We start from the raw sequence: 21,911 nt of genomic DNA, 5'->3' as shown, positions 1-21,911 counted from the left end.
TTTCTCAAACTTAAAGTATTATAATTTAAAAATCAATCAAAGTCTAGTAGTATAATCATACCTTTCTTTAGCCTAAAACATTCATTTCAAATTACTTTTAATAATATAAAAATATTTATTATGATTTTAATTATTGTGATCTATAACTAAAACTCAATTCTCATAAAATATTATTATTATTATTTTCCATATGAAATAAAATTAATATTTTAAAGAAACAAAATTTTATCAACTGGGTTCCGGTACTAAAAGACCACATGATCGTTGTAGGAGATAAATATGCACACAAATTGCCATATGGAGTATTTATCAGCCAGGTGCTGATACTCCAAGGAGTAGATGTATCTCAAGAAGTCAAACTTGTGTGCAACAAGTCACAAGAAATTGGTATACTAAGTCTGTTTTCTAATAGGCTGGAAAGGACTGTGAATGGATGGTTCCTCAGAGATGAGCTAACTATTGGAAGTACACCTACTCCTACTGCAGAGCATCTGCCTCAACAAACTGATTTTGAGAAATATCTTGTTGATCAATTTAGGAAGAAGTCTGAAAGGGATGAGAGAGTTGAAGATACTCTTTTCGGATAGGAGAAGAAGGGAAACAAGAATGGCATTGGCTTTGAAATTGAAGATTCTTATGATGAGTCAACTGATGAAGATTGAATGGAATCTTCTTCGTAAGAATAGGGACTACTTTTTATGTGGATTTTTTTTTATAATTTGTAATCATGGCTATTAAGTCACCTCTGGTTTTATGTACTGCTTCGGTTTTATTTCGAAATGAAATGAAGATTTATTTTAGTAAACGATATGTCACTTGTGAATGTTGATTGCATTGTGTGTGGACTAACCCTCAATCTAGTTGATAAGAGAAGATTATGCAGTTCTGATATTGATCAAAAACTGATCACTGGTTTAAAAGTACAAATTTCAGTACACTACTAACTTGAATCGACTAAGGAAGATGTAAAATGAAAAAATTCATGTTTGATTTTAAAGGAAAAAGAATCATGAGAGCGCCAGAAAAAAACGTCGAAGCCCCATTGAATATGCCGTTCTATTAGGCACACAATTAATGCTGCCAAGTACTTCAATTCCCTTCACGTCCCAGCCCGGCAGCCTACGACGTTCTATGGGAGGGCAGAAAAGAAAAAAGATCCGAAAGTACGGTACTTTTTGGCGGAAGAACAAAACGTCGAATTCCAACAGAACTAGACGTTCTATTAATGCTCTCGTGTTTAAAAGAAAAAACTAAAAACAATTAAAAAGGTAGAAACTTTTGGCTTCCAATACTACGTCTAAGCCCTTCAAATTCGACATAACCTTTGCAATTTATAAGAAAAAATTAATAAAAAAGACGCGTTGTTTTAAGAGAAAACGTCAACTGGTTTGGGACCTAGATGTTGTTTTTAAACATAACGTCAAATTTTTGTTATAGTCGACATGAAAATTGTTTATTGAATGAAAAAAAAAACACAGTCTCACTGTTTGTTCGCGGTTCCATTTTTGCTTGAACTTTCTTCTTGGTGGATGACTGCGATAAAGAAAGAAGGTTATTTTTAAGTTGTTTCTATCTTTGTAATGTCATTTGGTTCTCATTTCTAAGGTTGACCGATTATTTTTCGTTTATCTTTAGGCTATTTTTCGTACGGGGTCAGCGAACTTAATCATCTTCTCTAGTGACACCATTTGAAGTATGTTTTGTTTTTCTTAAAATACTCTTACGTATGATGTATTTGCTCGTGTTTGTGTTGTGTTTGTCGATTCTAGAAGTATGATATCTATATGTATAACGATACTTTGATAGTTTTTTTTCCTTCAACTTATGATATTTGTGTTCGTCCGTTGTCAGCGAACTTCGTCATCTTCTCTAGTGACACCATTTGAAGTTTGGTTTTTTTTTCCTTCAATATCTCTTACGTATGATATATGTGTTTGTGTTTGTCGATTCTTGATGTATGATATATGTATAACGATAGATATTTGTGTTTTTGTACGTATACTATGATAGTTTATTTTTTTCCTTCAACGTATGATAGGTATTTATTTTTGTTCTGTACGTAAGTTAGTTTTTTTTTTTCGTGGATTCTTTGCTTTTAGTGTAGTAGTATGGATCGAAGCTAGATTCATCAGCAGTCGTATTAGTGAAGAGTATGAGCGAGGGGTGTTACCAATGAGGAGCATTAGTAAATTTGAAGATAAATGATTTTGATGATGCTGAAAGACGATAGATTGTTATAGTTGTTTTAAAAGCACTTTATAGATTATAAATGTATTAGGAAAAGCCTTAAACATGTAATACTTAGAAAAATTCGTATTTCTAGAACTGCTACGCATTTAATCGATTATTAGAAGCTATAATCGATTATCCTGAGCCCTTCTGAAAAACCTCATTGCTCTGGAATAATCGATTATTACTCCAAATAATCGATTATCACTAGTTCTGATGAGAACTGCCAAAGTCTCTGGAATAATCGATTATTCCTCAGGATAATCGATCATCACTTTTGAAAAACCATGTAACGGACTCAAATAATCGATTATCACTAACAATAATCGATTATCTGTGGCAGTTATAATTCATCTTTGCGAATTCAAAATAGTTGGCTATATAAGAAGACAACTCTGAGCTTTTGAGAATAAAGTGTGATCTGAGGAAGTTCCATAAGCTAGTTCATTGCACTGCCTAGTCTCGTGAAAAGGAGAAGCTCGCACTTTGTGGGTCAAAGGTCGGAGCGATTCTCTTCGAGATGGCAACACTACTGTTCTTCCAGTTCGTTGGTCGAAGGAAGAACTGTTCTGCACTGTTCCGGTTCGTTAGTCGAAGGAAAGTGTAGATTGCTTGCTTCCAGTTCATTGGTCGAAGGAAGGTTTTATCTTTCTGTTTTTATTCACTTTTATTGTAATTGTTGAAACTGATTTTAGTGAAATCGTTAATCACTTTTTATAGTGATTAACAACTGGACGTAGATTCTTTTGAATCGAACTAGGATAAAAATCCAGTGTGTCAATTTATTTTTACTCCCTATACTCTTTTCTTTTTTATGCACATCAATTGTTTGATAAATTTTCTCTAAGAAAATTGTTTTTCTAAAACGGACCATCAAAACTTGATTTGTGACCGTAACACGCTTTCCAAATATTTTATTCCGCTGCGCGACTCTATAACGGTACCGATTGTTCCGATAATTGGTATCAGAGCTTGCTTTGATATTTTTTCAAACTTTTATGAAAATGGCCGGTCATCAAAATCAAGTATATGCTGAGGGTGCATCCATCAACAGACCACCTCTTTTTACTGGTGATAATTATGCCTTCTGGAAAGTCAGAATGAAAATTTTTATGGGGTCTGTTGACAGAGGCATTTAGGAAGTTGTGCTAAATGGTCCCTATATTCCTAAAAGAACGGTTGATGGTGTAGAAGTAGAAAAACCATACTTTAACTAGACTCTTGAGGAAAATAGAAGAGCCCAATTTGATATTAAGGCTCGTAATATTATTTCATCTGTTGTAGTACTTGATGAATTTTATAGAATTTCAGTGTGTAAGACAGCACAGGAAATGTGGGAGGTCCTCAAAGTCACACATGAGGGTACAGACAACGTGAAACGGGAAAGGAAGAATACACTCATCCAGGAGTATGAAATGTTCAGAATGCAACCTAGAGAAACAATTTTTGATGTCCAGAAGCGTTTCACTCACATTATGAACCACCTAACAGGTTTAGGTAAGACTTTTGACACTGATGAATTGAATGTGAAAATATTGAAATCATTAGACAGGTCTTGGCAACCAAAGGTGACTGCCATCTCGGAGTCTCAAAATCTCACTCAGATGTCAACAACGATTCTCTTTGGAAAGCTTCGTGAGCATGAGCTTGAGCTGAGAAGATTAACTGCAGAAGAGGATCAAGGCAAAAGAAAGACGCTTTCCTTCAAGTCTGAAATTTCAAAAGGAAAAAGTTCTAAGAGAATTGAGAACGATGATTCCGATGACGATGAGGAAAACACGAGTCTTATGATTAAGAAGTTTGCTAAATTTATGAAAGCAAAGGGAAAAGACAAATACCGTGGAGAAAGGAAAGAAAATCAAGGATTTCCATCAAGCATTAAATGTTATGGATGTGGAGAAAGAGGTCATGTGAAGACTGATTGTCCTAAAAATAGGAAAAGTGAAGAAAAGAAAGAAAGAAAGTTTCCAAAGAAGAAGAAAGCTTACATAGCTTGGGAAGAGAATGCTTCTAGTTCTTCAGGCTCATGCGATTCAGATGAAGAAGCAAATTTGTGCTTAATGGCATACTTAGAAGATGTAGGAAGCCAAGTAAGTGATTCTAGCTTAGAGTCAAGTGATGAGTTTGATTTACAAAAGGCATTTCTTGATTTGTTAAATGAATACGAAAAACTTGATCTTGCTCATAAAAAGCTAAAGAAAGAGCATAATGAATTGAAATTGAGGTATGAAAAAGTACTAGATGACGAAGTTGTTCTGAGAAACAAAGTTAGTAATCTGGAAACTAAATTATCTGAATCTGATGTTGTTGTACAACCTGTTGAATGTCTATCGTGTAAGAGTCATATGTTTGATATTAACATTCTTGAGAATTTACTTGCAAAGGCAACCAAGTCTAATTCACATGTCAAAACAAACTTTACAAGAAGCAATGTTGGAAATAGAAACATGCATGAACACAAAAAGTCTAGAGTAAAAAGAACTCATAGAGTTTGGGTAGAAAAAGGGAATTTTGTGAAAAATAAAGTGTGTGAGGCTTGTTGTTTTTACCGCATAAAATATGGTCACACCTTAAACAAGTGCAACATTAAACATTTTGGTGTTCCAAATGGTAAATATGTATGGGTTAAAATTGTGAAAGGATGTGTGTCTGCATAAACTAACCCCAAGGACCCATAATAAGATTGGGGACCTAAATTCTTGCTCAATTTTGTTTTGTAGGAACCTACTAAGTCAAATAAGTCATTGTGGTATCTTGACAGTGGTTGTTCAAGACACATGACCGGTGACAGGAAAAAGTTTATATCTTTTGAGAAGAAGAAGCAAGGATTTGTGACCTATGGGGATAACAACAAAGGTAGAATCATTGGAACTAGAGACATTGGAGGAGGAAACACATTGATAATAAAGGACGTGTTATGTGTTGAAGGTCTCAAACACAATCTCCTAAGCATAAGCCAACTATGCGACAAGGATCTTAAGGTAACCTTTGAAAGTGATAAATGCACTGTATATTTTAAAAATTCTACTGAGATTGCTTTGCAAGGTGTTAGGCATAATAACATTTACTTGATTGATATTGAAAGTGCATCTAGTCATAATATAACATGTTTAGTTGCTAAAGAAGAAAATCCTTGGCTATGGCATAAAAGAGCTGCACATTCATATGCAACATTTGAATAAATTGATTTCAAAAGATCTTGTGATTGGTTTGCCTAATTTAAAATTTGAGAAAGACAAAATCTGCTCTGCATGTCAAAAGGGAAAGCAAACCAAATCCTCATTTTCGTCTAAAACCATAATTTCAACATCAAAACCTTTAGAACTTTTGCATATGGTCTTGTTTGGTCCATCTAGAATTAAAAGTTTTGGTGAAAACTACTATGCTCTTGTGATTGTTGATGATTACTATAGATTTTCTTGGACATTTTTCTTAACCTTGAAAAGTGAAGCTTTTAAAGCATTCAAATCGTTTGCAAAACGTGTTCAAAATGAAAAGGAATTGAAAATCAAAACTTTGAGAAGTGATCACGGTGGTGAATTTGAAAATGAATCTTTTGAAAAATTTTGTGAAGAACATGGAATTGCTCATAATTTTTCTGCTCCAAGAACTCCCCAACAAAATAGTGTTGTTGAAAGGAAAAATCGGTCATTAGAAGAACTAGCTAGTACTCTTTTAAATGAATCAAATGTGCCAAAAATACTTTTGGGCTGATGCAGTTAATACTGCTTGTTACGTGTTGAACAGAATGATAATTAGGCATACTCTTAAGCTAACTCCCTATGAATTGTTTAACGGTAGAAAACCAAATGTATCTCACTTGAAAATCTTTGGATGCAAATGTTTTGTTTTGAATAATGGTAAAGATAATATAGGTAAGTTTGATGCTAAATCTTATGAGGCAATCTTCTTAGGATAATCTTTAACTAGCAAAGCATATAGGGTGTTTAATAGAAGAACCTTGAAAATTGAAGAATCAATGCATGTTGTCTTTGATGAAATTGTGGACCTTGAGGTGAACAATCTTGAGTCAAATAAACCAATTGCAGGTTGATGAGTCAATATTTTATCGATTTCACTTAGTTGATTGTACCGAATTTAATCAGGGAATTGTGCTTAATTGTCCAGTATTTTCCCATTTTTGCTAATTGTGCTTAATTTGACCAGAAATTCTTATTTTAATTAATTTGAATTATCTGAGACTTATTATTTGCATTATTGATTGTAGGGAAATTGTTGGATAATATTTGGGACATTTTGGATGTTAAAAGAAAATGCCACATCAAATATACTTTAAAGTAAAATGAGTGAGGAGGTGTGGATTTAAATTATAGGAGTGCACATGGAGATGGGCTTGATTGGAGAAGCTAAGAAGTGGTGCTGGAAGAAAAAGAAGTATCACGGTGCAATAGAGAGCAACGTCCAGCAACTTGGCTTTTGAGTGGAGGTGCATTCTTGTGGTGATTAATTAATTGAAGGAAATCAAAAAGTGCTAGGGGACAAAACTTCATGGAATGAAGAAGTGGGCTGAGCACAATGTTTTCTTTCTTTTAAAATATTGGTGCATGGCAATGTGGGGAAAACAAGAGGACAGCAGCAAGGTGACGTCCAGGAACTCTGAAGAAGACAGCGCACGTCCAGCAGAAGAACGAGTGACGCGTCCAGCAGCGGCCCACACTTGAGACACGGGTTGTATCCAGCAAAAATTGGAGGTGCACGAAGAAGCCAAGGAAGAAGCAGCACGCGCAAGGGCTGGACAGAGGGTATTCACTTCTTCATTTTAAGGGCACGCAGAAGGGCTGAATAAAGGGAGGATGGCTCCAGCTGCCACTCTTCTCTGGTTTCCGCCACTGGTTACTGTTTTATTTTCTCTTGGCTTTTGAACACTGTTTTTGGGAAAGGGAGCAACAGCAGCACGTGGAGGCACGGAGGACGCTGCTGAGCTGTGAGCACGGGGATTGAGCAGCTGTTACGACTGGAAGGAAAGGGCACTTTCATTCTCGGTTTTCATTTTATTTAGAGAATAGGATGCGGTGATGGAGCTTTTCTTTCTTTTAGAAAATAGTGTGGTTGACTTTTACTTTCTTTCTTGAAAAAAAAAAAGGGAAACATTGATTTATTTTGCTTTGGATGCTTTCTATTTTGTTTATTCCAGCTTGGAGTAGCTTACTTGCTCAATTATTTTATTTGCTTGCTTAGTCTATTTTATTTGCCGCCAAGTTTCATTCCTAGAGTTACGTCCAACATTTTGGTGATTCATTTCTTTTCATTTGTTTTGGAGGATGCATGTGCTATTGAAAAGAGTGCTCATTCATGGTTGAGAAGACAACACTGTCACGTCAAAGACTTTCTTTTCCTTTTAGAAACCAAATGGAGATACCCTTTTTTTTTCTTCTAAAAAGCATTATTTAATCCAGCATGTAGGACCCTTTCTTGCTTGATTTTGTAGTGGTTTTGGAGTAGAAGGGAGCACTTTCTCGGATGAGAATAGCATGGTGTGAATTCTTTAATTAAAGAATGTAGTGTGGTCACGTGAATTGTAGCATTTGAAGATCACCTTGAATTTTTTTTATTTAGTGCTTGGAGAATAAATGGGTGCATGGATTTTACGGTTGCTGGAAGTGCTAGGAAGTAGCTTTGCTTTTATTTAGTTCTTTCTTTCTTTAGAAAATAGTTGTAGTGTCACGGCCAAAGACACGACCAAAGACACGGCCAAAGAGGAAGGGAAGCATTTCACTTATTTTAATTTTCTTTGAATGGAACACATGGAAGTGTCACGGTCAAGAGGACTTTTAGAAGCATTTGCAATTTCAATTTCTTTTGGTAGATGAATGAGTCACGGTAGAAAAGTTTTATTTTCTTTTATTTCTTTTGCATTAAAATATTTTATATTATATGATGAAATGATTTTCTTCTTTTTGGTGGTGAATGTGTAGGATAGATGACAATATTGTGCATTTAATGTTTTAGCTCAAGTGTTGCATTTTTACATCTTAAATTGTGTTTGGATATTTATCTATTGTAGTTCCATTTTAATGCTTTCATTTATATTCGGTTGTGTTAAATTTTCATTTTTTTAGTTCAATTGCATTCACAAACCTTTCACAAAACCCCCTACTACGTGTTGATCTGAGACTGAACCCAAATTGGTCCTTGAGAGACGACCTAGGAGTCACTTCCTAGTAATATACTGCATTAATTTTGCAAACAAATTTTGTGTGAGGTGCGACCCTCTCAACACAGGTGATGAGAATTATTTGAGGGAAGCTCTTGAAGACATGTATCTAAATGAAAACTATCCTCCAGAAACTCAAAATGAACATCAAGTAGTTGATCGTAAAAGCTATCAACAACCAAGAGGACTTTCTCTGGACAACATCATCAGAGATATATTAAAAGGGGTAACTACTAGACATAATCTTAATAATTTCTGCTTAATAGTAGCTTTTGTGTCTGATAATAGTTGAAAAACTGTTATTTTCATGCTTAAAATTGATACTAAAAGCAACCTTTAATACTTAGAAACTAGCTTGAAATCATACTTTTGGTTATATTTTTAGAAATAAGAGAGCTAGACAGGTTTATGCTTGATTTCAGTGTTTTATGCAAGTTTTAAGGTGAATTTGGTGAAGGAAGTGAAGAAGGATAGAGATGGAATCAGAAAAGACATAAAAAAATGCAAAAGGAGAAGCCGTAATTACCGCTCAACGGCAGTTTACCGCTGAGCGGCACTCAGAAACCCACGTTGGCTCCGCTAAGGGGTGAAAAGGCGCTAAGGGGTGAAAAGGCCGCTGAGGGGAAGAAAACAACTCACGCACTTACCGCTGAGCGGTAGTTTACCGCTGAGTGGCACTATTTTGGGCTTGGGCCTAATTTTCTGTAATTTTAGAATAGTATATAAGCTTTAGGACGTCCTAGGTGTTACCAATAAGGAGTATTGGTAAATCTTGAAGAAAATTGTTTTGATGATGCTGCAAGAAGTTTTAGTTGAAGAAGATATTAGAATTATTTAAAAGCAATTTGTATAAATTAAATATAGTAGGAAAGTCTTGTAACTTTGTAAAACTTGAATTTTTTTTACTGCCATAATCGATTATGGAATGTCAATAATCGATTATCACAAGTCATCCAGGAATAATCGATTATCACCTCATATAATCGATTATCACATTCTTGAAAACCTGTAACAGACTTGAATAATCGATTATCACTTACAATAATCGATTATTCGTGGCAGTTGAGACTTAACGTTAGATATTCAGAACAACTAGCTATATATTGGGTTTCTATGAAGATCACTAGTAACGTTGTTGAATAGAAGCTCTTGCAGAATACTGTTTGTCAGAGGAAGTTCTCAGAAGCTATAGTTCAAGTTCCCTTGCTTGGTCTCGTGAACAGGAGAGGCTCGCGTGTCGTGTGTCGATAGTCGGAGCAAGCTCTCTTCGAGTTAGCAAGGTGCTCTGCTTGGTCTCGTGAATAGGAGAAGCTCGTGTTTCGTTTGTCGATAGTCGGAGCGGTTCTCTTCGAGTTGGCAGAGTGTTCTTCTTCCGGTTCGTTCGTCGAAGGAAGGTTTATTTATCTGCTTTATTCACTATTTGTTGTAATCTGTGAAACATCTTTTTAGTGGAATTGTTAATCACTTTTTATAGTGATTAACGACTGGATGTAGATTTTGTTGAATCGAAGTAGTATAAGAATTACTCATGTGATTTTCTATTCCCTACACTCATATTATTTTACGTATATCAACTGTTTGATTAATTTTCTGAAAGAAAATTATTTTTACTAAAAGGACCAAATTATTTTTAATTGTGATCGAACACGCTTTCCGCTCTCTGAGTTTTAATTCCGCTGCGCTATACTCTTCAAAAAATACCCCCTCCGATACCAACAATTGGTATCAGAGCTTGCTTTGATAGTTTTTCAACATTTGCGAAAATGGCCGGTCACAACCAACATCTTGTATATGCCGAGGGTGCTTTTATTAACAGACCACCACTTTTTACTGGTGATAACTATGCATTCTGGAAAGTCAGAATGGAAATTTTTATGGGGTCTGTTGATAGAGGTATCTGGGAAGCTGTACAAAATGGCCCTTATATTCCTATGAATACTGTTAATGGTGTAGAGACTAAAAAACCTTATTTTAATTGGACTGCTGAAGAAAATAGACGAGCTTAGTTTGATATTAAAGCTCGCAATATAATTTCATCTGCTGTTGTACTTGATGAATTTTATAGAATTTCAGTGTGTAAGACAGCACAAGAAATGTGGGAAGTCCTCAGAGTCACTCATGAAGGAACAGAGGACGTGAAGCGCGCTAGGAAGAACACTCTCATTCAGGAATATGAGATGTTTAGAATGCAACCTGGAGAAACGATCTCTGATGTTCAAAAACGATTCACTCATATTGTGAATCATTTAACAGGGTTGGGTAAGACTTTTGATACTGATGAACTTAATGTGAAAATTCTGAAATCTCTGGACAGGACTTGGCAACCAAAGGTGACTGCCATCTCGGAATCTCAAAATCTTACTCAAATGTCAATGCCAATCTTGTTTGGAAAGCTCCGTGAGCATGAACTTGAGCTGAGGAGATTGACTGCTGAAGAGGATCAATGCAAAAGGAAAACTCTAGCTTTCAAGTCTGAAATATCTAAAGGAAAAAGCTCTAAGAGGATCGAAGAAGATGATTCTGATGATGAAGAAAACATGAGCTTGATGATAAAGAAATTTGCAAAGTTCATGAAAGCAAAGGGAAAGGACAAGTTTCACAAAGATAGGAAAGAAAGTCCAGAATCTCCATCAAACATAAAGTGCTTCGGTTGTGGAGAAAGAGGGCACGTAAAATCTGAGTGTCCAAAAAGCAAGAAAAGTGAAGACAAGAAGGAAAGAAAATTTCAAAGGAAAAAGAAAGCATACATAGCTTGGGAAGACAATGCATCTAGCTCAACAAGCTCAAGTGATTCAGATGAAGAAGCCAATATTTGTCTAATGGTTGAGTCAGAAGATACTGGAAGCCAAGTAAGTGATTCTAGCTTTGAATCTAGTGAATTAGACATGCAAAAGGCCTTCTGTGAATTGTTGATTGAATCTGAAAAACTTGATGCTGCACATAAAAAACTTAAGAAAGAGCACAATGAATTAAAATTGAATTATGAAAATTTGCTTGATGATGAAGTTGTCTTAAGAAATAAAGTTAGTTCTTTAGAAACAAAATTATCTGATGCAAATGCTACTGTTGAACCTGTTGAATGCTTGTCTTGTAAGAATCATATGTTTGATATTGATATACTTGAAAACTTACTTGCAAAGGAAACCAAGAATAATTCACATGCTAAGATAAACCTTAAGAAAAGCAATGTTGAAAATAGAAATATGCATCAAATAAATAAGTCCAAAGTAAGAAGAACTCGTAGAGTTTGGGTTGAAAAAGGGACTTTTGTTAAAAACAAAGTAAGCAATGCTTTTTGTTTTTACTGTATGAAGCATGGACACACATCAAACAAATGCAACATTAAACATTTTGGTGTTCCAAATGGTAAATATGCATGGGTTAAAGTTGTAAAATGATTTATACTTGCATGAACTAACCTCAAGGACCCATAATTAGATTGGGGACCTAAAACTCTTGCTAATTTGTTTTGTAGGAATCTACTAAGTCAAAGAAGTCATTGTGGTATCTTGACAGTGGTTGCTCAAGACACATGACTGGTGACAAGAAAAGATTCATCTCTTTTGAGAAGAAGAAGCAAGGATTTGTAACGTATGGGGATAACAATAAAGGCAGAATAATGGGTACTGGAAACATTGGAGGAGGAAACACTTTGACAATAAAAGACGTCTTATACGTTGAAGGCCTCAAACATAATCTTCTAAGCATAAGCCAACTATGCGACAAAGGTTTCAAGGTAACTTTTGAGAGTGACAAATGTACTGTTTATTTTAAAAATTCTGCTGAAATTGCTTTGCAAGGTGTTAGGCATAATAACATATATTTGATTGATATTGAGAGTGAATCTAGTCATAGTATAACATGCTTAGTTGCTAAAGAAGAAAATCCATGGCTATGGCACAAAAGAGCTGCACATATTCACATGCAACACTTAAATAAATTAATCTCTAAGGATCTTGTGATTGGTTTGCCTAAACTAAAATTTGAGAAAGATAAACTTTGTTCTTCATGTCAAAAGGGTAAACAAACCAAATCTTCATTTGCATCTAAAAGCATGATTTCAACATCAAAACCTTTAGAACTTTTGCATATGGACTTGTTTGGTCCATCTAGAATTAAAAGTTTTGGTGGAAACTACTATGCTCTTGTAATTGTTGATGATTACTCTAGATTTACTTGGACCTTCTTTTTAACTCTGAAAAGTGAAGCTTTCAAAACATTTAAAACTTTTGCTAAACGTATTCAAAATGAAAAAGATTTGAAAATCAAAACTTTGAGAAGTGATCATGGTGGTGAATTTGAAAATGAATCGTTTGGAAAATTTTGTGAAGAATTTGGCATTGCACATAATTTTTCTGCACCTAGAACTCCCCAACAGAATGGTGTGGTTGAAAGGAAAAATAGATCATTAGAAGAATTAGCTAGAACACTTATGAATGAATCTAATGTGCCAAAATACTTTTGGGCTGATGCAGTAAGTACTGCTTGTTATGTGTTAAATAGGATGCTTATTAGGCCAATTCTAAAATTAACTCCATATGAACTGTTGAATGGTAGAAAACCAAATATATCTCATTTGAAAATTTTTGGATGCAAATGCTTTGTCTTGAATAATGGAAAAGATAATCTAGGAAAATTTGATGCAAAATCTGATGAAGCAATTTTCCTAGGATATTCTTTGACCAGTAAAGCATATAGAGTATTTAATAGAAGAACTTTGACAATTGAAGAATCAATGCATGTTGTCTTTGATGAGATTGTGGACCTTGAGGAAAACCCTCTTGAGTCAAACAAACCTATTGTAGGTGATGAGGATTATTTGAAGGAAGCTCTTAAAGAGATGTATCTAAATGAGAACTATCCTCCATAACTTCAAGAAACACCTCAAGCTGTTGATTCGAAAAGCTATCAACAACCAAGAGGACTTTCCTTGGACAACATCATTGGAGACATTTCAAAAGGAGTAACTACTAGACATAATCTTAATAATTTTTGTCTAACTGTAGCTTTTGTGTCTCAGATAGAACCCAAGAATATAAAGGAAGCTCTTCAAGATGATAAGTGGTGCGTTGCTATGCAAGAAGAGCTAAACCAATTTGAAAGGAATGAAGTCTGGGAACTTATTCCAAAGCAAGATGATTATCAAGTCATAGGAACCAAATGGGTATTCAGGAACAAGCTTGATGAGGATGGAAACATCACAAAGAACAAAGCAAGGCTAGTTGCAAAGGGCTACTGTCAAGAGGAAGGTATAGACTATGATGAAACATATGCACCAGTGGCCAGGTTAGAAGCAATTAGATTGTTGCTTGCATATGCATCTTTGATGAAATTTAAACTGTATCAAATGGATGTGAAAAGTGTGTTTTTAAATGGTTTCATAAAAGAAGAGGTATATGTTAGTCAACCTCCTGGTTTTGAGGATTTCAAATTTCCTGATCATATTTATAAGTTGAAAAAGGCCTTGTATGGTCTTAAACAGGCACCTAGGTCTTGGTATGAAAGACTTAGTACCTTCTTACTTGATAATAATTTTTCTAGAGGTAAGGTTGATTCAACCTTATTTATAAAGAAAGTAGGAAAATACATCTTGATTGTACAAGTTTATGTAGATGATATTATCTTTGGGTCAACTGATGACTCCTTATGTGAAGAATTTGCAAAAATAATGCAAGGTGAGTTTGAGATGTCTATGATGGGTGAGTTGAATTTCTTTTTAGGACTACAGATAAAACAGATGAATGGAGGTACTCTTATTTCCCAAACAAAATATTGTAGAGAAATTCTTAAGAAATTTGGTATGAATACGTGTAAAGAAGCTAATACACCTATGGGTACTTCATGCTATTTAGATAAGGATGAATTTGGAAAAGGAGTAAATGAAACTATGTTTAGAGGCATGATAGGATCTTTATTGTACTTAACTGCTAGTAGACCAGATATTATGCAAAGTGTATGTGTGTGTTCTAGGTACCAAGCAAATCTTAAAGAATCTCATTTGACTGTTGTCAAGAGAATCTTAAAATACCTTAAGGGAACCACTTCTTTTGGACTTTGGTATCCATCAGATGCTTCACTTAGTTTAATAGGTTATTCTGATGCAGACTATGGTGGTTGTAAAATTGATAGGAAAAGTACTAGTGGTACTTGTCATTTTCTAGGCTGTTCTTTGGTATCCTGGAATTCAAAGAAACAAGCATGTGTAGCCTTGTCTACCACTGAAGCTGAATATATTGCTGCTGGAAATTGTTGTGCCCAAATTTTGTGGATGAAACAGCAACTGGAAGACTTTGATATCTTCCTTGATAATATTCCTTTAAAATGTGATAATACTAGTGCTATAAATTTAACTAAGAATCCCATAATGCACTCAAGAACTAAGCACATTGAGATTAGACATCATTTCTTGAGAGACCATATTCAAAAGGGGGATTGTCAAATTGAATATGTTGATACCTTACATAAATTAGCTGATATTTTCACCAAGGCGCTACCTAAGGATAGATTTTTTGAGCTTAGAAGAGAGTTAGGAGTATTAGACATGTCTTAGGATCAACGCTTATGAAAATTTTCACATTTTCGTAAAATTGACGCTTCATAATCGATTATCACAAGGCAATAATCGATTATTCAAACTTAAATCTCAAATCTGGGAAATTTTGAACGAATAATCGATTATCATAAGGCATAATCGATTATCATCAGGCATAATCGATTATCATCATGCACAATCGATTATCATGCTAACAGTTTCAAAAATAAAGTCCTGAGTTTTAGATATAGGTTCTATGTTAGCATGTTTTGTTGTTTGCTTGCTATTTCATCTATGTTATAATTCTGTCTTTTATGTTTCTTCTTGTAATGTAATCTTTCTTTTCAATAAATAAAATGATCTCTTGATTATATGCATACTTTGTTTAATTGAGGGGGAGATCGTTTTTAGGGGGAGTTTTTTTTTACATCAAATCTTTTTGCTTATGATCAAAAAGGGGGAGAAGAATAATATAAGGGGATAAGTATACATTAATACAGGTATTGCTAACTCTGTTGTTGTCTGTTAGATTGTATGTTTTGCAGGTGTCACGCCCCATTAATTTTTCTGCTGACTCACCTCTCTACTTTCATAAATGCACCTTGCCACGCTTACACCTCCATTGACACGCCCACCCTTCATTTAAAACGCACTCACGTTCACGATGCATGCATGCTGACAAGTGTCATGTTGGAACGTTCTAAAAACGTTAATGGAATCCAAGTGGCAGCAGGCGGTTGGACGATCGTCCTGCGTGGGGAAAGAAATGATTTTCTGGAAAACTCTTTCCTTTCTCTGTGCATTTCATCTTCTTCCTCAAATTTCTGATCTCCTAAATTCTCCATTCTCTCTCTAAAACCTTTCTTTCTTCTCTCTTTGGTAACTCACCATCCCTTGCTCCGTTCACGTTTCAGCACCGTGAGAAGCATCTCTGTACCGTGAGCTTCCCATCAAACCGATCGGTTTTGGATTCGGAAACGGGTAAGTTTCACGTCCTCAACTACTCTTGACTTTCCACATGCAAGCTTCATTTTGAATCTGCATGCACCGTCTCTGAACCAATATTTGTTTCCTGTAATTTTAGTTGGAAGAGTTTTGGGGTTTTGAACGTTAAGGGTAGAAGAGTATACTGGAATCTTGTGTTCTTTTTGAAGAACGAAAGCACGCTGCTTAATCCGGGTAAGGGAAGCTTGTTAGAATTTAATTCACAGGATCTCTGTACTGCATGCGCGTTACGTAATGTTTGAAAGTGTGATTTATGATATTTGACTTTTGAGTTTAGGAATATGATTCTGAGATGATATATGAAAATGTTGCATGTATGTACTGGGAATTATATGCTGAGTGTATGAATGGTCTGTGACGTTGTATGTGAATGATTTTGATAGTTGAATGATAGTATATGATGTTGATTAAAAGCATGAGAAGCATGGAAAAATACTAGGTTAAGATTGATTTAATGCAGGAAAGTTTATACTGGAAAATGAGTTACTGTAAAAGAAGATTTATGTGAAAAGTGCATGAAATTGAACGTTCGTATCGATACGGTCATTGACCGTTCGGTATTATCAGTAAATTCTTGTGTTAGTCGGACCCTTTCATTTGGAAAGGACTCCCTTTGAGAACGAACGCCCTCTTATATAGTTTTACGTTGTGCTTTCGGTCATACGTAAACATCACGAGTGTTGTGTGAGAATTGAGAAGTCTGAGAATATCCCTTTGAACTTTTAGTCAAATTATTAAAACATAAACTTTAATTATCTCATCTTATATAAATCCCAATTTCTATGATTTTGAATTCAGCTAAGAGCCTTAACCTAAAAACGTACGTCCTAAGTGGCGTTCGGTCTTAGACCGAACGTTCGTTCAAAAAGGCAAATGATTAGTAGCGCTCGTTCTTATGTCGAGCGTTCTTCCTTGGTAGCGTTCGACCTTATGTCGAGCGTTCGTTCGTGATAGCACTCGTTCTTTTGTCGAGCGTTCGTATTTGATAGCGTTCGACCCTTGTCGAGCGTACATCCTTAATAACGTTCGGCCTCTGTCGAGCGTTAGTCTTTAATAGCTGTCGGCCCTTGTCGAGCGTTGGTCTTTAAATAGCGTTCGTCCTGATCTTTAAATAGCGTTCGTTCTGATCTCAAATAGCGTTCGTCCAAACAGTGATTTAACGTTCGTCTTTTATGGAAGTGTAATTAAGAATGAAAATGTGATGTTGAGGGAAGTATAAATTGTGCGAACCATATATGAATTGATATTATGATTTTGGAATTAGAACGAGCGTTCCAGGGTGGAACGACTCTTGACTGGATATTGATATTGGTAGTATGAACGTGGTAAGCTTAGATGGTGATCCATCCTGATATTCCGTGAGTGCTCGTTCTCAAGTAGAGATGAGTAGGTCATGCGTGGGAATGGCAGGAGGTCTAGACCATAACTGTAACTTGGCAAAAAGACTAACCTCAGGTGGATACTGATGAGCATTCCAGTTAACCCACCTGAGTGCATGGACGCCTTAGCTACACAGGTTTCATACAGTCCGGACGGTCGGTCTAGTATCATGATTTTTGGGTTGAGTTAATATATGATTTGAATGCATGTGGTATGAATAAATTGATAAGTTTGTTATGTATGAACTGTATGTTTGACTTGAATTAAATTCAATAAGCTTACCCTTGCAATTCCTTTGTGTTGTCTCGTCTATGTATATTCCGTCTTGTCGAATGCAATGATCATCCGTGTGGATGTGAGCAGATGGGGAGGCGTTACTTGAAGAAACGCTGGTAGAAGAAAATTTGGAGGACGCCAACCTCGTAGAAGTGGAAGTAAAGGCCGAACAGTAGAGGCGTTCGGTTGTTAGTTAGGTTAGCGAGCGGCTGTGAGCGAGCGCTCTTTTATCGTTTGTTGTAGTTTGACGTTCGGTATTTATTTTGTAAACCGTTCATCCTTATTTTTGTAAACGCTCGTTAATTTTTTTTTTATATAACAGGCCGTTCGGCCATTTGTTTAATCTGTTCCTTTATGTTTAAAACTGTTTTGGATTATTAATACGTGTAATTATTCTAAGTATATAGTTGATGACTGTATAATTTTGGGATGTTACATTATTGGTATCAGAGCAGTTTTGTTCTAATAAAGGACACTGTAGGGTTATGAGTGCACTGTGTTTTGCTGTGTGCTTATTGCATGTTTAATGAGTTATCACTATTTTAACTCTTAGACATTACTAACGTTCGTTTGTTTTCTCTGTATCCAGAGAACAAATGGCACCTAGATTGCCTCCTCCTCCTCAACCGAATGAGTCCGAGACGTCCAGCAATGCTAGATTGTTGGAAACTGTGGTGGAAAGATTGCATCAACAGAACACCACGTTACTGGAGCAAAACGCCACCCTGATGCAGCAAAACCAAGCTGCTATGCAAGGTTTGGAGGCCTCGCGTGTCAACTCTGAAAACACGCAAAGGCAGTTGATGGAGATCTTGGCTGCAACTAGAGGTGCGCCTGGAGCATCTTCTTCTAACGCTGCCCCGCCTACTGCCGAATGGAGCTTGGAGAGTTTCCTCCAACACCATCCTGCTAAATTCAATGGGAAGGGTCTCCCAGACGAAGCGGATCAGTGGTTGAGGGATATAGAGAAGATCTTTAATGCTAAACGATGCCTTGATGAGAACAGGTTGGCGTACGCTGAGTATTTACTGACTGGAGAAGCGAGCCATTGGTGGTCGAGCGCTAGGGTTATTCTTACGGACGCGCAGCAACCGATCACCTGGGAAGTATTTAGAAACAAATTTTATGAGGAATACTTCCCTGACAGCGTGCGGTTTGCAAAGGAGGTGGAATTCCTACAATTGGTTCAAGGAAATATGTCCGTCTCGGAGTACACCAACAAATTCAAACATCTCGTCAGGTTCAATACTATGGCCACAAGTGAAGTGTGGCAGTGTAGAAAATTCGAGAATGGATTAAGGAGTGATCTCAAGGTGTTGATTTCCAGTCTATGTATCCGGACGTTCCCAGCCATGGTTGAAAGGGCTAAAGTACTTGAGAAAAATATGGCTGAGGTGGAACAACATAAGAAACAACAGGCGTCGAGAGGACCAGTTATGTCGAGACCTAATGTAAATCGGAACCGGACCCCATACGCTCGTCCAGCCCAGTCGAGTGGTTCACAAACTATGGTAGTTGCTGGACAAGCAAATCAACAAGGGCCGGTCAGATGTTTTCAGTGCGGAGGACCTCACTTTAGATCATCATGCCCTCAATTGGTTGGAGGGAAATATTGCACTCGTTGTAGAAGAAACGGTCACCTGGAGAACGAGTGTAATATGGGCGGACGTGCAGTGATGAGGCCGCCGAACGCTGGAAGGACTCAGCAAGGAAGAGGTGGACGAGCCCAAGCTGTAGGGCGAGTATATGCGATAACTGGGGCAGAAGCAGCGAGCTCAGGTACGCTCGTTACTGGTACCTGCTTAGTTCATGGAATTCCTTGCTGTGTGTTGTATGATTCTGGGGCAACACACTCCTTCATCTCGAAGGCGTGCGTTGATAAGTTGGGGTTAACCGAGAGTGAGATGCAGTTCGACTTAGTGGTGTCAACCCCAGCTGCTGGAGAGGTTAGGACGTCTACCATGTGCGTTAGATGTTCTGTTGAAGTAGAGGGGCGTAGATACAAGGTAAACTTGATATGTTTGCCTCTCAAGGACTTAGAAGTGATTCTGGGAATGGATTGGCTGAATACCAATCGCATCCTCATAGATTGTGGGGCTAAGGAGTTGATTTTTCCTGAGGAATGTGAAGAAGAGTTAGGAGTGACGCTCAGTCAAGTTAAAGAAGATATCATGGAGGGCGCCAGTTGCTTCTTGATCATGACGCATGAAGACCGAGAGTTGGCGGATAAGAGTTGTGAACGTTCGTTCAATAAGTACACTGAAGGACGAACGGTTGTGGGTGAATTCTCGGATGTTTTCCCGGATGAAGTGCCTGGTTTGCCTCCCGTTCGTGAAGTTGAATTTACCATAGATTTGGTAACTACTGCGGCCCCTATATCCGTTCAACCGTATAGAATGGCACCCGCTGAATTGGTGGAGCTTAAAAAGCAAATAGAAGAGTTGATGGACAAGAGGTTCATCCGTCCAAGCGTGTCACCTTGGGGAGCGCCCGTGTTATTGGTGAAGAAGAAGGATGGCAGCTCTCGGCTTTGTATTGATTACCGTCAGTTAAATAAGCTGACCATCAAGAATAAATACCCACTGCCTCGCATTGACGATCTACTGGACCAGTTGCATGGAGCGAGCGTTTTCTCTAAGATAGATTTGAGGTCAGGCTATCACCAGATTCGGGTCAAGGAAGGAGACATCCAGAAGACAGCCTTCCGTTCGCGTTATGGACATTATGAGTACGTGGTCATGCCGTTCGGTGTGACGAACGCTCCAGCAGTCTTCATGGACTATATGAACCGCATCTTCAGGCCGTATTTGGACAAGTTCGTGGTGGTGTTTATTGATGATATTCTCATCTACTCCAAGAGTTGTGAAGAGCATGAGGAACACTTAAGGGTGGTACTTGGAGTGTTGAGAGAAAAGGAGCTGTACGCCAAATTATCTAAATGTGAATTTTGGATGAAGGAAGTACAGTTCTTGGGTCATGTTGTGTCTGCAGGTGGAATTTCAGTTGATCCGACCAAGGTACGAGCGGTCTTGGAATGGGAGAGTCCACGCTCGGTTACAGAAGTTAGAAGTTTTGTAGGGCTCGCGGGCTACTATAGGCGTTTTATAGAAGGATTTTCTAAGATAGTAGCACCGTTAACCCAGCTGACAAGGAAGGATCACCCATTCGCTTGGACCGATAGGTGTGAATCCAGCTTTCAAGAGTTGAAGCAGAAGCTGACGAGCGCTCCAGTAATGGTAATTCCGGACACCGCCAAACCTTTCGAAGTTTACTGTGACGCATCTCACCAAGGTTTGGGGTGCGTTCTTATGCAAGAGAAACGAGCAGTGGCGTATGCCTCACGGCAATTGAAAATACATGAGAAGAATTACCCAACGCACGACCTAGAGCTAGCAGCGGTCGTCTTTGCTCTAAAGATTTGGAGACACTACTTGTATGGATCCGTCTTCCAAGTCTTTAGTGATCATAAGAGCCTCAAGTACCTCTTTGATCAAAAAGAATTGAATATGAGACAGCGGAGGTGGCTTGAGTTCCTAAAGGATTATGAGTTCGAGTTGCTTTATCATCCTGGTAAAGCGAACGTTGTGGCGGATGCTCTAAGTAGAAAGGCGGTTCATGTCTCGGTAATGATGGTGAAAGAGCTAAGTTTGGTGGAGAGTTTCTGAGACCTAAGGTTACAGTTCGAGCTGGGAACGAACGTTATCAAATGCTGTAACCTTAGTATTTCGAGCAGCGTGTTTGATCGTATCTGGATGAAACAACGAGAGGACGAAGAATTGGTGAAAATTTTTAGTGCGCTAGGTACGGATCAAGCCAAACATTTTAACGCTGGAACGGACGGCATGTTACGTTACATGGGACGTACGTGCATTCCGAATGATGGCGAGCTGAAGAGAATTATCTTAGAAGAAGGCCATCACAGCCGTCTTAGCATGCATCCAGGCATGACTAAGATGTATCACGATCTCAAACAGTCGTTCTGGTGGCCAGGGATGAAGAATGACGTTGCACGTTTTGTGGCATCATGCCTAACATGTCAACGTGCTAAAGCTGAATATCAAAGACCGGGTGGTTTACTACAACCTTTGGAGATTCCCGAATGGAAGTGGGACAGCATTTCAATGGACTTCGTGACTCACTTGCCTCGCACGGTCAAGAATCACGATTCCATTTGGGTAGTAGTGGATCGTCTAACCAAAAGTGCTCACTTCCTAGCGGTCAACTTGAAGATGTCCATGACCAACTTGGCCAAGCTCTACATCAAAGAGATCGTTCGTCTGCATGGAGTGCCGTCCAGCATCATCTCTGACCGAG

General features: G+C 37.4%; 1 protein-coding gene across 1 annotated transcript; it reads left to right on the top strand.

Annotated features, from left to right (window-relative positions):
• The first annotated feature begins 3,833 nt into the window (after positions 1-3,833).
• On the top strand, positions 3,834-21,262 carry LOC148203816 (uncharacterized). Its single transcript, XM_088107768.1, has 4 exons — positions 3,834-4,027; positions 18,604-19,384; positions 19,466-19,954; positions 20,147-21,262. The coding sequence occupies exons 1-4, from the start codon at positions 3,834-3,836 to the stop codon at positions 21,260-21,262; spliced, it is 2,580 nt and encodes an 859-aa protein (XP_087963894.1).
• The last annotated feature ends 649 nt before the right edge of the window (positions 21,263-21,911 follow it).

This window comes from Vigna umbellata, chromosome 2, assembly GCF_029865625.1.
Source record: "Vigna umbellata cultivar VRB3 chromosome 2, Vumbellata_1.0, whole genome shotgun sequence".
In the NCBI taxonomy this organism is placed as follows: domain Eukaryota; kingdom Viridiplantae; phylum Streptophyta; class Magnoliopsida; order Fabales; family Fabaceae; genus Vigna; species Vigna umbellata.
Note: the sequence above shows the minus strand (reverse complement) of the source record. Positions and strands in the feature narration are given on the sequence as shown.

Bases quoted from the DNA above. Each gene is read 5' to 3' on its own strand.
- LOC148203816 (XM_088107768.1), top strand. From the start codon at position 3,834: ATGTCAACAACGATTCTCTTTGGAAAGCTTCGTGAGCATGAGCTTGAG. The intron at 4,028-18,603 runs GTTTGCTAAATT...TGATGAGAACAG, and splicing joins ACGAGTCTTATGATTAAGAA to GTTGGCGTACGCTGAGTATT. The intron at 19,955-20,146 runs GTAACTACTGCG...GATTACCGTCAG, and splicing joins TTGAATTTACCATAGATTTG to TTAAATAAGCTGACCATCAA.